Genomic DNA, 16,945 nt, shown 5'->3' with positions numbered 1-16,945 from the left:
ACGTGTGAGAGGCGTGTGTGTGCTACACAACATTAGCAGTGCTGTTATTTGAATCTATTCGTTTACATTTTTTAATCTTTGTCTTTTAGGAGCAGGTGCCAACAAGTCCCGTTTAGCCCCACAGAAAATTACCAACATCAAATGTATTCTGACATACAGAAAGTAGGGCTGAGCAATATCAGAATTCATTCTACATATTCAATATATGTGTTTTTTGCATGATAAGTTAAATGTCATCATTGTGACATTCCTGTGACTCCAGATGTCTCGCAGTGACACAGCTGCATTGAACTTTAGATGAGGGACAAGCTGACAAAAAGACTGCACACTAACCTGTGCTCCATTTGTTGACGAGATATCGTCTCTGGTTATGAGATATATTATCTGTGTGCAGATTCAACTTCATTCTGTCCTTCTCGACTGGCTGGGTACGCTAATGCTACCTAGCCAGCTAATGCTAACTAGCCAGCTGTCTGCAGATATCACACGAATGTCAAGAAGCACAAACAGCATTTCTAAAACTGATTATTAGAAGTGGATGACCATATACATTAGTTGAAGGACTCTATACTGACAGCCCATGGCTGAAATGGTATTTTTTGAATATGCATAACAATGTCCGCCTTGCAGGCCGTTTATTATTTTTGGGTAACTATTTTGTGCATTAAGTCCTCCAAAATGTTATGTTAAAATCATGTTACAGTTTCCTGGATTTTGCAGGAATCAAAATCTTTTATAATTGTTAATGAACCCCAAGCATGGTCAGGGAATCCCTGTTCCCCTTGTGGGATAAACATCCCGAACCAGCACGATATTCCAGGAACACCCCTGACCAATAGGAGCCCTGTCGGCTACACGTGTCGGCCTGTCAAAGCAGGCTGCTCTGTTCCACATGCCTCCACAACAAAAGGGTCAGCCTGACCCAGCGGGGCTCGGAAGCCCCCCCCCCCCCCCCCCTCACACACACACACACTACTGTCCACTGCCCGGGCCGTAGGAATCCCACCAACATATCTGCTGTCCAGCTGGGACAAGCAGATGGGTAGCGACTCCGCTTTGCAGCGCGCAGTAAAAACAGGTCTGCAGTAGCCGGGAGGTTGAAATAACGATGGCCTAAAAAGGTCCATGTTGTTATCCTGAAACCTTCAGGGGAAACAAAGGTGTTGACATGTGAGCGGAAAATAGTCTTTCTTGTACCAGCGACAATTGACAATGTAGCCGCGAAGCTAATTTACAGAATAAAATAAACCCTGCCTCACAGCTGGATGCTAGTATGTGTAGTGTTGCTAATGTGATGCAGAGCATGTTAATGTTCAAATAACAGGCGTGGCAATAAAAACACTCCAACATTTCTCACAGTGTTAAAAGTGCCAGTTGTGGGTCTCTTACCTGTCTGATGAAGAAGTCCCCATGGATCAGGGACACTAGGCCAAAGTTGGTGTATTTGAACACATGGTCCATCAACCACATCATTTTTTGTACCACCTTAAAAAAAAAGAAAAAAAAAGGGAGGAGACATAAATTGAAAATCCCCAAAATTCACCTGTAATCAAAAGCACAGGACTTTGGCTTTGGTTCCAGCGTCCACAGCTGATACCGGCCCTCTGAGCACTTCCACCCTTATGACCTGCGACCACACAGCTTTGGCTTACTGTCCTTTCAGTGCTAAGAGGATAAACTGGGCCAGGGATGCAGTTGTTGAGGCGGATCATGTCATCGTGTTTGTGCAGCGTAGCTAGGCAGAACCAGTGCCGTGCCAACCTCAGCCAAAAAAACAACAACAAGACACACACACACACAACACAGCTGCCGCCACTGTCCCAGAATTCACAGCCAATCTCCAGCAGGATTTGAATGGCAGGACAGCGAGCTGCACGTTGTGAATATGGTGCGAAAAGTGAGCCGATAACGTGACTTTTTGTCTGCTGCTGACGGTACGTTTGAGGAAAAGAAGCTACGTCTGTGTTATTGTGCAGTGGCTACACGTCAACTTTGGCAATTAAGCAGCTGAGCCCCTAACAATGTCTAATTAAAACTGGGGAAAAAGCTGATCAGTCAACACAGCTATAAAGCCACAGACACAAGAGTATGGAGTTGTACATCTTGTTGTGAGCTGCCATTCCTGCCTGAAGAAGAGCTGCTGTAGTTTTGTCCCAGTCAGACTTCCTGTTCAAAAGAATGCAAATACGTTTCAAAATCAATTCTTGTCTCTCTGTTTATGTCTTACGACCAAACAAGGAAATTGTCCCCCCCCCCCAAAAAAAAACTTCTCGGCTCAAACTCTCTCTCAACTAACTTTGTGTGTTAATACATTTGATTACGCAACACAGATGTTATGTTTAAATGTATTTGTTTACCATTCCAGACAACCCCACAAGAACTTTGTAAGTGTACAAAGTATCCCATTAAAGGGTGTGTGTGTGTGTGTGTGTGTGTGTGTGTGTGTGTGTGTGTGTGTGTGTGTGTGTGTGTGTGTGCGCGCGCTGATGTTCGGACACGTTTCACTTCCTTGCCATGTTGATCAGTGTGAAAGAATGCAAAGCAGCCAACCCTCAAACCTTTGCACACTTGCTGCACACAACTCCGAGTTGTGTGCTCCAACTCGGAGTTCGTAATTTGAATGCAGCAAACCGCAGCACTGGTTTGCGAGGCCGTCCGTCTCGACTGTTTTGACTTGAAATACGCATCGTCCCGTCACTACGGCGCTATAAAAAGTACAATCCTTTGGCTAAACAAACTGATGATTGAGGCCTGTGTTAACTTGACAACTGTCCTTAAAACAAACATAATTAGCTTCAGCTCACACCTGAGCCACACTACCTGTGTGTGCGCCGTGTGGCTCAGGTGAGGCTGGGCTGCTTCAGCTGCTTTTAATGTATGTTGACAACATACTAGCAACATTACTACAGTTCAGATGTCTACATCTGTAGAGAAAAAGGAAATTTTTATTTTTAACTCAACACTTCCTGTTTCTTTTTAAAAAAAGAAAAGCCCTCCAGCATCCTTTCATATGTTAATACAAGGCTTTTATTCTGAAGTATCTGCTGGACAGTGTTGCACATGCACGGCTCCATCAATGAATAATAAGTACTGGCTTTACATTTTGGAATATTATAACGTACAAATGTCTAAAATGAATCTAAACAACATTTATAATGAAATGAAACATTTGGGCCGTCATAAAAGGCCGACGTTATGTCGAGGCAGCAGTCTTCTCAGCTTCTCAGGCCGGCAGTGTGGACTCAACGTTAAGAGTGTTTTTAGAGCAATGTGTGCAATTATTCAGGAACTCCCTGTTTGCAGTGACACAGACACACAAACAAACCCAGGCAGCAGCCTGTTCAGCAGAATACAGACGATGCCAAGCACCCTGCGGGTTCAAAACATCTGCACGGCTGGTGTTTACTCCGACGTGACCCTGTTCAATCTTGAGGTTTCTGGATTCTTACCATGCCCTTGTCTTGCAGGCACATCATGAGGGTGCACACGTCTCCTGTGGATTGGTGGTTGACGATGACCATGGCTTCTTCTTCAGAGATGGGCCGTACGTCGTCACCCCACTCCGTTACTTCAAGGAAAAAGAAATAAGACACTTACGGTTAAACAAGGTTGTAAATTATATTTTTTTGAAATTACTGATCTGGATCCAAATTAAAAACTCTTTCAACCAGATTTCACTTAAAACTGTTAACAAGGCTTTAAAGGTATCCTGCAAGTTTGCTTTAAACACCTTGGAGAGTCAGCCAGTTGTGGTTCATTGCGTCAAAACAATTAATTAGAGTGAAGTAAGATATCTCTGGTATATAAACACTGAAATCAAATTTGTATATCAACGGTGAATCACCCTTTAAAACCGACCGACTCTCATCGTCTGTTGTTGTTAAACCCAAACGTGTCCCGACACTCCCTCACTACAAACTGTCTGCTGTGTGATCTGCATATCCTCCCTGCAAAGATCAGAGAGCAAACATGTATCCCCATGCTTCCACAGGTAGGTAGTAGATTTGTAGGCATTGTTTTCTGTATTAGATTAGTCATCATGCGTATTAATCCGTGTTGAAAAAGGAATGACACAATGTTTGCCGTGTGGTTGGAAAGGAGAAGCAAGTTTCAGGAAACGGCACCGCAATCACTCTCACTATTGACCACTCTGAGCAGAGCAGAGGAAACAGTCCAAGACAAAAAAAGAAAAAGGGATGGTGCATAATTTAATTTCATAGAACCAGACTTTCAAATCCCTCTGATCATCTGAACAATCATCCGCACACTGCACCGTCATGTGTGGCTTCTGATGCAGCAGTAAGATTGTTGTTGATCGATCACGGATGGCGCCGTTCTCGTGGGCGGATACAATAAAAAAAAAAAAAAATAGACCTGTGCCAACCAGTAAAGTGGCAGTTTACTGTCCAAAATGTGTTCACATCTGTGTGAAATTGTCTTAATCAGCATATGAATTCTTGAGTTATGGCACAGTAATCAAATTCTAACTCGCTCATACTTGAGTTTCAAGACGTTCCTGAGATATCACGGGAATGGACCGTACAGACATACAACCTAAAAAGATCAAAACATAAAAATGCTTAAATGGGGCACCAAATATACTTGGGCGACCATCCAAGTAAAGTCTATTAATGAATATATAAGAAGAGCACAAGATGTAGTAACTTGAGTCATCATATGGTTTATTAAAATGAGTCAAAGTGATGCGTGCTGTATGCATTTCTACATTGTTCAAAACGTGCGTTTATTGCTCGAAAAGCATTAATACCGTTTGGCTATTTTAAGGCATTCTGCTAAATTGTATCAGCCGTCATTTCATTATCGCCTTCTAGAGTCACGGATCACATTTTCCCACGTCCTACATAAAATATTAGCATAATCATTTCTACCGAGCATCAGAGGCTGCCCTTGTGTACACATTTCTTTTGTAGGTGGCATTCATGTATTTTTAGTAACGATCACAGTGTGTACTTGACAAAGATAACATCCTCAGTTCAAAACTGAATCATCAGGCGTTCATCAGTGGACTTGTTGGTATGGGAGCTCCCTTCCTGAAATAACACTCGTTTGGATAGGCAGTACTTTGGTACAGGCACGGGTTACACTGCCTACAGGTACATCGAGGTCTCATGTACCCACAGAACAACAACAATGTTGATCATGACCAGAAAAGATGGAGATTTGACTTATTTCCTGTGACTTTACTGTGGGCTTCATTCAAACGTCGAAGCCAAATGGTTTGGATTGATATCATCAAGCGGATTTAGTTAGACACCAAATCAATGATCAGGCAAGTTGTTGTTGATTCACATCAATCAAAGCTTATGATTGTGTGTTCGTGGCATGCAGCACAGAAATTGATTGAAATGACGGTGACACAAGGAATGCGATATAAAAAGGTTCTGTGGTCATGTGACCGGTCGAAGATCTGCCTTTAGATCAACGCCTACTGGCATTGCCAAAATATATGTTTCTATCAAAACCACACCAAACCGTTTCTCAAGTTAACTTGAGTAAAAGCACTAAAACAATAAAAACTAATTCCTTTCAACCGTCTGACCGTCCCAGAGTAAGATTAAAGCAATATTACTTTTTTGTTCCTGTCGCTTGCATTAAAGCGGACAAGAGGAAGGCCTTTCTGGCTAAGTTAAAATGAGGAGTTATCTGTCAGAAACCTCTTCATAGTTTCACGTCTTCTTCAATACAGCACGATTTTCATTCTATAAATCATTGGCCCATTAGAGTAAAATAGCCAATAAAGCGAGGTGTGCTTTAGTGGCTACCGTGTGATTGACAGGTTGTTATCACGGTGAGCTGTCATTAGAGATGGCATTGAAGCAAAGCACATCAAATATGGTCACCAAAACAAAACCGCCACAACGGTGCTACGTCCACTTCATTTTATAAACAGTCTATTCTTTCAAAGCACCCGGTTGAAGGTAATCGCTAAAGTCATGAGCTTATTTAAAAATGTACATAAATCTATAAAGCACTGCTGAAAATATAAGAAAAGCAGGCACACATCATCCAGTCATCAGCAAGAAGACTAATGTCAACAACAAATTCTATTAACTCTGAACTAAATCAATGTTAAATCATATTAGAGAAGCTTTGACTAAGTGTTCAATCATTGAACCCTTCTGGTTATAACTTTCAGTGATGCTTCGCTTCTACTTGACCAAAGCAGACAATGACCAGCGTCTCCATCAGCACCTCCAGGAGTGGCTCTCCAGCAGCCCTCTGATTTACATCATCATGCCTCAGAGCACACAGGCTACTCTACTAACCATTCATCTGTGCGTTAGTGTCGACGGGACACACAGAGGAGCTGCAAACGAAAAGGAAGAAACACGACTCCGAGATGACAACAATAGGCCTCCTATAGACCACATGAGCTGCCTTTGCAATCTAAACGCACTTCAACAGCTCTGCGTATTAACGGAGAACCCTCCGAGGTGAAAAGATTCAGCCCGGAGCTGCAATCGTTTGCTGGGAATCCCCTCAGCTCTGGGCGGGTCCGACCGACTCCAGCTCTGTGTGAGGCAAACGTTGCATCAGTCAGGCCTCAAGCTTAGTACTAGCCGTAGTAAAGCCGGCATGAGGCACGCACGCCTGAAAATGGCGTAATTGCGTCCGATGCATAGGGAGCGTAGGCTCCGCAAGTGGTCGCGGCGCTCCCGTCTTAAGTTCTGTAACTTGGTGCGTGCGATCATGTGACTGTCACAAAGAGTGAACGGATAAAAGCACTATTTACATGTGTAGGGATCATTAAAGATAATGCCGACTCACTTTTAAATGCTTTAGAAACAGCTGGTCTTAAAAATCTTCATTTGAGTTCATATTTTGCTGGCAGAATCAAATTGTTTGCTGGATATTCAACCTTTGTTTCCTTATAATGCATTTAATACCCGACTTCTTTCTTCACAGGGCTTGTACAAAGGCCATAAAGTCGTCCATGAATATGAGATTACCGATAGTGTAAATGCCTCCTCGGCATTGTGGAAGTTGGTTTATGGCTTTTTGCCGGTGACACCTACAGTCTACGGACAAGACACCGACACAAAACCAAAAAGCTACAAGAAATACAACGTTAAAAACATTATCCTGCTGTGCAAAACATGACGCCACATTGTGGTTGAAGAGGATGAATATTAGGTTTTAGTGTTCCCTCAGAATCAAAGACAAACAAAGGCTCAAACAGAGAAACAGACAGATGTTTTATTGAGCTCCCACCTCATCTTGACCGTAAAAGTTCACTTTCTTGCTCTATGTCTTTGTACAAAAAAAAAGGCCATTCACGCTCTGTAGGGTCGTCAAAAGCTATCCGGGGAAATGAAGAAAGGCATTACACAAACTATGAGTACACAAAGACAGCAGTGTCCTTCAGGAGCAGCAGTCTTTGTTGTAGTAGTAGTCCAGCGTACCGTATGGTCACAGCCATGGACGTGATGGCTTCATCACTATTGTGAAGAACTATGCACATACTATGCTGCAAAACAAAATCATCTGTGATGAGTTTCTCCTCGCCCGTATGAGCCATGTGACTTCTTCTTTTCCACAGCGGCTACAAGCTAACAGCAGATAACTGAGGCCGCTGCTAAGACATGCGACATCTGAAGCGCATCTTCAAGGAATCCTTTCACTGTCTGAGAAAATCATCACCAGGAAACGATAACCTTCTTAATTACCAAGTTATCCGAGGCCTACAATTCCAGTATCGATGCACTCGAGCAAACAAAGATGTTTCTTTAAATAAATCGACTAAACTCTGTTCGCCGTGTCAACTATAGCAGGCCTTTTATGTTGATAGGAGGTATAAGATAAGACAAGCCACCCGTCAGCTTAACCATTTCTGCATGAACTCGCAGTGAAAAGGAAAACTCGTTTCGCTGACAGGACAGTTCTTGACGACAAAAAGGTTGCAAGCTGGTCTCGTTCCACCTTGAAAGTCAACCCACTTTCTACCTGCTGCTCGCTAATCCCCATGTTCAAACTGAGACGTAGTCTGTGTATCGCGAACGCACAACTTAAGTCACTCAGCAGTTCATTAGCAGGTATTACAGAACCCACCCCACAGCCGCATTTACATTTGAGGCTATGCATATAATACAGGATGTAAGCGACGACGTGTTAATCCTTGTTCATTCTGGCTTCTCTAACGCACTTTGACCTGGCGACACAGCGATCTTATTAATCTTCCAACGGCCTCACAAGGAAGCGACAAAAAAAAAAAAGAGAAATAGAATGATGTGAATAAGCTCAACTCTCACGAGAACGGGAATCAAGAGCATACCTCTGGAAAAATGACACGTCTGTGACACCTGACAGCGGGGTGTTGGGGCGAACGGACCCTGAAGGCAATGTCGTTTCATTTGGTACGCGCTGGAGTCCCCATTGTTGCGGGAGACGGGCACAAGCGATATCAGAGAGACGGGTCATCCGTCAGAGGGAATACATTAGGGAAATTGTCTTTGAGAGATGACACAGTTAGCGCAGCAGCACGACAGCCACGCTTGCAGGCTCACCATCTGATCCGGTATCGGTGGTCTGCTAAACGGCGTACCGCCGACCTCACGGGGACACCGCAGATATCATAGCTTCTACAACTCTAATGGTTATGAAACCGTGGTGTTATGGCAATGTGGTTATGGCAGAACCAGTGGACACGCCCACAGGGGTTCAGAGCAGAGAGCACTGCTTATATTTTCAGGATTTTGAACCCTAATTCTATGTTTGGGTTAGGCTGGTTTAATGCAGTAAATGGCTCTCTTGCCTGTTATTTCTTGCCCTCGTTAAAAGTTAAAAGCTCATTTGACACCATCCGTTTCTTCTAAAGGTTTGTTGTATCATTTATATCCCAACATTAAAATATGGATTAACCACATAATGTGTTGTTCATCCACATTAATATTGCACAGCCTTTCTGCACACCGGGGCAATGAAACATTCAGCCTCCATTTACGCAAACTTGTTTCAGGGCTTCGGAAACAAACGTGATGCTCGCTTCCCAAAGCTGCAGTGCCACGATTCTGTGCTGGGATGATTACACGTGCATCTTGTCCTGTAGTGTGTTTTCATGCACTACACACATTAAACTTTTACCAAACGCTGTAAGAAGGACAACAAAAAAAAAGTATCTCGTCCCTAAATAAAAGCTTTCAAAAGTACACAGTGCTAACGCTGTTAGAGCAGCTATCTGCATCGATCACAAAGACCCTGCTAGCATACAGAAAAATGATCAAAATACCAGAAATGTTCACGTCAAACAGGAGACACAATCTGACAAAGATCTAAAATGCGATGGCACTCAGCTAATATAAAAAGTCTATATACGGGAAAAAACTCAAAGCTGTAAATTGTCTGTCAAACAGGTGCAAATAAGATAATTCAGGACATTAAGAGAGAAGTCAATCAAGTGTGATCTGCACACGCCCACACAGTCCAGAGAAGAAGTCTAATCAGCCGAGTAACTGATAACACGTGTGTGGGAGCACGGAGGCTGGAACCAACCAAGAGCAGCTTCTTTTATAGCTTCAAAGTGAGGCGATGCACATTGAATTCACTCCAGCCCTCACTACTGCTTAGTGAGAGCTCCTTATACCAAAACATTTAAAAAGATATTTAACTTATGCATACACACAGAAATGGTCTCCTGGTTTAGAGGAATATGACGCACCGATCCGTTCTTTAAAGTAATGATGTTAAGCCGGTTCTCAGGTCCCCGTTACTCAAATGTGAGGATTTATTGTTTTTTTCGTCATATATGATAGTAAACTGAATATTTTGGGGTTTTGGACATCAACTCTGGATACGAGAAATTACGATACCTTCCACTTTATAGAGCAAACAATTATTCGAGGGAATAATCGGCGGATTAACCCTTCATTTAAAAAAAAGGACATTGTGGCATCTCAACCCCTTAAACAGGTGTCTGGTCCCAAACCCAAAGACATTCTGTTTACGATCACAGAGGACTAAGAAATATTCACAAATTCATCCAGACATGGATCAGAAGTCTGGATGTTTATGTATGCAGAGACCTGAAGAACCAGGTTACTCTGTGTTTCATGTTGACATCACGTCCAGAATATGATCAAAGGCCCCGTTCAGACCCGCCACCAACAGGTGATCCTGAGACTAAGTTGTGATTTTTACACTACATGACTGACCTGCGTCAGGGGGTCACACACACACACACACACACACACCACTGTGTCTGGAGCTGACTGACAGACTGTCTCGCCTACAGGTCCAGATATTTTGCGTGCAAAATATCAGTGCGCTCTGTATGCAAACAAACAAACACTTAGCCAACATCATTTCCGTTTTGCAAAGACCAAACGCGTTATTGTTTTTAACCGGCAAGAGACGGCAGTAGAAATGTCCCACATATTCCTGAATTTGGGTACATTTTTATGAACATAAGAATATACGGTTACTGTCTACCAGCAGTACCCACCGACAGAGAGCATCTGAGAGCCGGGGAGGAGGGCAGAGCACCGGATGCAGTGTATGTCTAGGGCTTTTATTTTGAAGGGTCAGAACGGAAGGAGAGAAGCTGTTACGCACTGCTGTTGAGGGACTGGATCTCAATGCATCCTCATCGAAACAAACTCAAAACCAGGAAACAACGTCTGCGATCTTCTAAATCAGCGTCTCTGATCTCTTCACAGACCCGGCAGACCTCTGACTCATGAAACATGCAAAGAAGACTTAATCCTGCTGGCTTTAGTGCACCGGTTTGTGCCCTCTGCTGTGTGTGTGTGTGTGTGTGTGTGTGTGTGTGTGTGTGTGTGTGTGTGTGTGTGTGTGTGTGTGTGTGTGTGTGTGTGTGTGACACTGATCGGCCTGCATGCGCTTTTGTCAACAACATGGGAGAAGAGGGTTAGGTCAAGTGGCAACACAAGTAACCACATAACAGTAATGCCACTAAATAACGCCGTTTCCTGCTAAATGCTCTTACCCGGGGTGGCTAAGTTGTGTAACTGTTGGACACACATTTATTTTTTTCAGCATGATGCATTCTTACTGCATGAAGCTGACAGATCTCAAAATTGTAGTCTTTAAACGATCTAAATTAATCCTGCAAAGTGGGCTTGCCAATTGTAATTACCATAATATGTTAAATGTGCCGGTGACTGAACAGAGGAGCAATCAGCAGAACACAAAAACAGTATCCGAGTACGCCGTTGAGTTCACAGCAACATGGCTTTCTGCTCTCGAAATGCAGCCTCAACAATATCTGACGTTAGCCGTCGTTACAATGCTATTACCGGAGTGTAATAAACTAAAAACACACTGGGAAAGGATTTATGAGTCCAGCTAGTGATGGCACTATTAGCCTGTTCTTTAATAGCATGAGTATCTTTCAAAAACAATGAAGCTCAGTTGTTCAGAGTTCACCGAGTTGCCATGACAGGAATATGCAAAATTGCTTCTCACGAGTGAAATCTTTCCTAAAAATCAAATAATACAGCCTTTCACATCGTACCAAGAATATCTACACCTCAAGAACTAGTCTGATCTCGTCTCTTTGGTGTGTATTCTAGGCATAAACATGCATCGGTCCCGCTGTCGGCATGCAGAGCACAGCTCTGACTCGAGTTTCAAGTTAAGAGTTTAAGACACATTTAATGACACACTAGAACAACAAGAGTTCACCTCTCACAACCACAGGTACTCTTACCTTCACCCTCCACTTGATGAGTCAAACTAAGTGGTGGAATGTAACTAAGTACATTTACTTAAGTACAATTGTGCAAAAGTTTTCTACTCTAATATTGTATTTCTTCCCCAGCTTTTGTCACTTGTTACTTTACCAACTATTACTACTTTTAAATTGGGTCTGAATGATTTCGAAAACAAAAAATATCCAATATGATAATTTCGACTGATATTGCATTTGCTATATGATTTATGATGCTAAAGATAGGGATGCTAATGTTTCTGACCGACAGCTGACCCTCGTAAACCGATCATGGATTGACTAGATCAGTGCTTTGCATGCAGGCGGTGGTTGAGGTGCCGAACAAGCTGCCCAGCTGATACGAGAACCGATGAATTGTGTGCTTTTGGAGTTCACGCCGGTGTATTGAAAGTCCTGCGTAATGTTAGCGAGTGTCCAGTCGAGAGAGAGCGTGTGTGTGAGGAGTATAAAGTTAGCAGTAACGTAGCTGTGAACGAAGCTGTGCAGAGTGCGAGTGTGTGTGTGATGAGTATAAAGTTAGCCGTAACGTAGCTGTGAACGAAGCTGTGCAGTGCGAGTGTGCGTGTGTGTGTGTGTGTGTGTATAAATGCTTCAACTTCTCAAGACACAAGCCAAGTTCCCCCGTCTTGCTTGCGACCGACCAAACATTTTTCAACGAATCGTCCTGCGTCTTCACGTCTAAACTGTCCCATTGATAAAGATGGCGACAGTATGAGTCAGCTTCTGGAACCGACGACATGACTGTATAGTATTTAAGTACTATTGTCCAGCTTCCTCTTGTGGAGGTGATGCAACATCCTCAGCACAGCTTCCAGACCGCAGCGAGTCGAGCTCTGAGCGAGTATCCCCGTTTCTCTGACACACATTTACCGCTTGGCGAGTGCAGGTGCAGGCCGAACAAACAACAATAGAAAAATCAAAGCTCGACCTGTAACTACGCAACCAAAAATTTTATATTTGTCCGTTTTTTGTAGACGCAACATATGAGCAGGAATTTGTTGTATTGAAATCGTTTTGCATTGGAAGCCGGTGGGTACAGATACCGACACGTACATAACTTACAGCTGTTACTTGTAGGGAATGCAGACACATGTGCACCGTGAATGTGACTTTGGATGAAACCTGGAGCATCTAAACTACACGTGTTGTTCAGATTCAACGGTCGTTCCCATTACAGGGACCTGGTCGTTACACACGACTGAGGGCTGAGGGGAAAGGTGACAGAGGGGATCGAACCGTCACTGTCAAAGTGTCCTTGGCTGTGGGTCACAACACTGACCCCGACACTAAAGCGACGGTGCCGTGTTGATAGCGTCATTATTTATGATTCCATACTCATTTACTACTCAGACCTCGTGTGTTTTTTGTATTGTGACCAATATCTGCTGACAGCAGTCTAGCACGAGTCGCCCTTCTGAGCCGAACCATACAATCCCAAAGTCTTAACGCTCGGCATGCTTGTGCAGACGAATACAAATAAAATGGAGGACGCTTTAATTAAAATGGCTGAGCGTGGCGTGTCGTCATGCCGCTACACTGCATCATAGCTGAGCGTATCGTATAAAATAGTGCAACTCATTGTAAAATGACACATTACCCATCGCTGCTTCTTAAATAAAGTTAATTTCGAGGCTCTTAACTTTGTGTTAAAATTGAACTCCCATTATCTTGTGGCCACAAATTTTGCTGCATTGAAGTAACCTTTAAAATGATCATGTGGCCCAATAATTCACTGATCAGGTAGCTGAAAATAAAAAGCATATATTCTGATAAGACTGTTCAAACTAAAGTCACATTAGCTCAGAATAAGGAGCCCATGTGGGACGGACCAAAGCCTGAAACACACAGCTCTATATGCAAGTACATACAACTGATTCAAGAAGTGCCAGATTGAACATGACAGGTATGTTACATCCAATGTAACTTAAGCCCCCATTGGCATGACATGGCCGTATGGTGTCTCATTTCCTAAAACTGTCAATCAGAGGGTGTCGCACTTGTTACTCAACGCAAGCCCAGGTGTTCTATAGGCTGCACGCATTGCATTATTAATCAGCATGCCTTGTTGCGCCCCGTGTTCACCACTTAGCAATTTGTAAGCATTTTGCTCGCAGCGCTGTGCAACCAAACACCGCTGACTGCTTGAATCCCTTCAAGAGATTCAACCAGCCAGCGGAGAGGAACCAACAAACCAGCACACAGGATATCCTGCTGGTTTTCTATCATACGTGTGTTTTGTTGTAGTGTCTCTGTACAATTACTACCAAAACCATATATGTGGAAGGAGACATGTCCAAATGTCTTGTTATGTCTTCCCCAAAGTCCAAAACAAAAAGGTTAACTCATTCACTGTCATTGATGACGAAGAAGAGCCGCACATCCTCACATTTAAGGAGCTGGAACTAGCGAAGGCTCCTCGTCATTGAAGGCCTAACAGTGCACCCATAGTATAAATGTGATCATATCTAACTGTAATAAATAAGAATAGACTAAACTGTGCGCTTCAGGATGAGGGCGTTTTCATGACACCACCATTAAAGAAGCAAGTTACGTTGACTATATGGAAACGCTCCATTGAAAGTGGAGCAACAAGCAGCCGTGCCACTTATGAATCAAAACATTCATTAATTTTCCTTCAACTATCTCATTATCATTAATGCAAAGACATGTGTCGTTTCACAGCTACCATGTAACTTTAATATTTGTAGCAAACACAACATTTTCCGATCATATGGTTCCAACAGAAATGTTTTTAACCAAATCTCTGGGCTTTTCGGATATTGTCAAGATTTATTTTCTCCAGTGTAACAGATGCTCATCTCTGATACTCAAAAGATAAACACAAGAATCAAACTGGAGGAGCAACTTAACCGGTTTCAGGACAATCGTGTGCGTGCATCACCGAGTCCTGCATGCAAAACACATCTTTGCATGCAGGGCTGCATGTGGAACAATGGCTGTGTGTGTCTTACCTGTGTAACCTGCGATCCAGCCCCATGAAGACACCATGGCCAGCAACCATTTGAACATGATTCCTTCGATGTGCCAGAAAGCGGTGCTGTCCCATATTCTGAGCGGCTGCAGGAGCACCAGGTACAAGCAGTAGGACGGGATGGCCACACAGTTGTTGAAAAGCATGAACACAAAACGGACCACAGACTTGAGCAGAACCCAGCCCAGTGTGCCGGCCCCGTCCAAGAGCTGTGCCATCCTGACACACACCGTCTGGAACAAGAGACACGGCGAACTGTTAGCATCTTGGTCGGGCTTGTTTGACAGAAGACGAGTCGCGTGTGTGTGTGTGTGTGTGTGTAGTCGTTATTCATACTGTAAACAAACTAGTGTGCTCGGAGCAGGATACAAATCCGCAAATAACCCCAACGTTACACCCTGGACACCCAGAGGAGCGAGTATGCCACTAACCGGTCGAGGGTGAGGCTATTCCACGGAATGTTAAATGTGACACGCGCGGAGTGGACGCTGTCTTCAAGATTTATTTTATTCTGAAATGTGGCTATTTTATTTTTCGTGACTAGCTAGCCCTTAATGAAGTAATGAACGCACAGACAGGACCATAAAAGGACCAGTCGCACGTGACGTGGGGGGATCACTTCATGACACGCTAGCTAGCAGCTGAGTTAGCATAACGGGAACAGATGTTAGGAGATATGTTCGGGTGTGACAACCCGTGGACTGTAACACTGTGGCGAAAACATACTGACGCAAATAACAGATACAGCTTATAAACTGAAGTGTTCGGGTATTTCAGGAGACAGCGCCAAACGTGAACGAGGATGTCTGGGGGGGCTGCTGCAAATCGCCTCATCCAGACTATAGTCAGACCCTGTAATTTAAAAATCTGGTCGCTCATACTCACCCAATTAATGTAACTGAAGCACCCAAGGACGGCCAGAGATGTCTCTAATGGTTGAAAAGGAGATAAAAACCTGTCACGTGTAGCTAACCTTTAACGGTTACGTTAGCATCGTTTGCTAGTTGACATGGTCAATGTCTCTCATGGGTGTAAATGTCTGATAACGTTACAACGGGCTGCAGTAGCGCCCATCTAGCCTCACGTAATCCAGGGCTGCTCGGTAACAGTGAACCGGGCACCGTTAGCTCGCTAGCTAGCTAGCAAGCAGCTCCACTTGAGCGTCGCTGGCTCCATCTCAGTCGGAGACACCGGGATAATTCCACTGATGCACCATCATCATCATCATCATCATCGTTCGTCGTCAATTTCAGCTAGCTACTGAGCTCCCATCTGCGAGTGTGGAGGAGAGGCGGTTTGGGCCGGGCCTGGAATCACCGCTGCTGGTTGTAAGGACGCGAACTGTAACCGACATAGGAACATCAAGAGCGAAGAACAGCGATGTTTTAGTTTGTAGGCTGGTAGGACCCGTTATCTTCCTCCAGACCTCGAGTCACACACAGCGCCAATGTACACAAAAGATCAGAAGAGCACGAACGGAAGTGTGTTACCTTCAAAATAAAAGCGTCAAATGAAGGAAGGCGTCGAGATAGGAATTTATTCAGGAAATACTGAATAAATAATGACATATAATATGACCCGTATGTGGATGATAATGCAAGACCTTCATCACTTAATATGTAACTTAAATAGTGAATTCCATTAAACACAATTAAATTATCCAATGTGATACAGTGTAAAGAGTGACCAGCATTGGAAAATTACATCAATGCATCTTGACACAAAGAGGGAAAACTAATACATGCATATCTTAAATAAGTGTACAAATTGGAAAATGAGTTACAGAGTCTGCAATTAAGAAAGGCATTCATTTAAATGTTTCTTAACGTTCAAGGATCCTCTGAATAAATCCATTCTCTGAATTTGCTTAGACTAACATTCAATATTAAGTAAGATTTAAAACTGTATTTCCCTTGGTTTTAATGTGGTATGGAAATGTACATTCTATGTTCAGCAAAACGTTTTATTTTGAAAACAAGGTGCGTAACTTTTATTTTAATTCTTTCTCACTTGACGCTCGTGTCCGCTCACCTGACGCCAGCTTGTAGCGGTTAAGTGCGCAGACTCTGATGTCAAGTGCTGATGGTTTCAGTATCCATGAACAAGAACACTTTCCTGATCCAGTGACCGTATCCTATGACTTCATCTTAAATCAACCGGACTCATTACCGACAGCGAGTTCTTATCAGGTTACGTCACCAGTGTGCATGCGCGAGTTCACCGTTCAAATCGTTGAATTTAGTTAC

General features: G+C 43.4%; 1 protein-coding gene across 1 annotated transcript in view; it reads right to left on the bottom strand.

Annotated features, from left to right (window-relative positions):
- Positions 1-16,112, bottom strand: part of lpgat1 (lysophosphatidylglycerol acyltransferase 1) — a 30,944-nt gene extending 14,832 nt beyond the window's left edge. Inside the window, exons 1-4 of the mRNA XM_079180676.1 lie at positions 15,585-16,112; positions 14,680-14,932; positions 3,450-3,568; positions 1,390-1,485 (exon numbers count right to left, since the gene is read on the bottom strand). Of these exons, the coding sequence (XP_079036802.1) occupies positions 1,390-1,485; positions 3,450-3,568; positions 14,680-14,917 (453 nt within the window). The 5' untranslated portion in view covers positions 14,918-14,932; positions 15,585-16,112. The remainder of the gene's footprint in view (positions 1-1,389; positions 1,486-3,449; positions 3,569-14,679; positions 14,933-15,584) is intronic.
- Positions 16,113-16,945: the final 833 nt, after the last annotated feature.

This window comes from Pholis gunnellus (genome assembly GCF_910591455.1).
Source record: "Pholis gunnellus genome assembly, chromosome: 19".
Lineage (NCBI taxonomy): Eukaryota > Metazoa > Chordata > Actinopteri > Perciformes > Pholidae > Pholis > Pholis gunnellus.
Note: the sequence above shows the minus strand (reverse complement) of the source record. Positions and strands in the feature narration are given on the sequence as shown.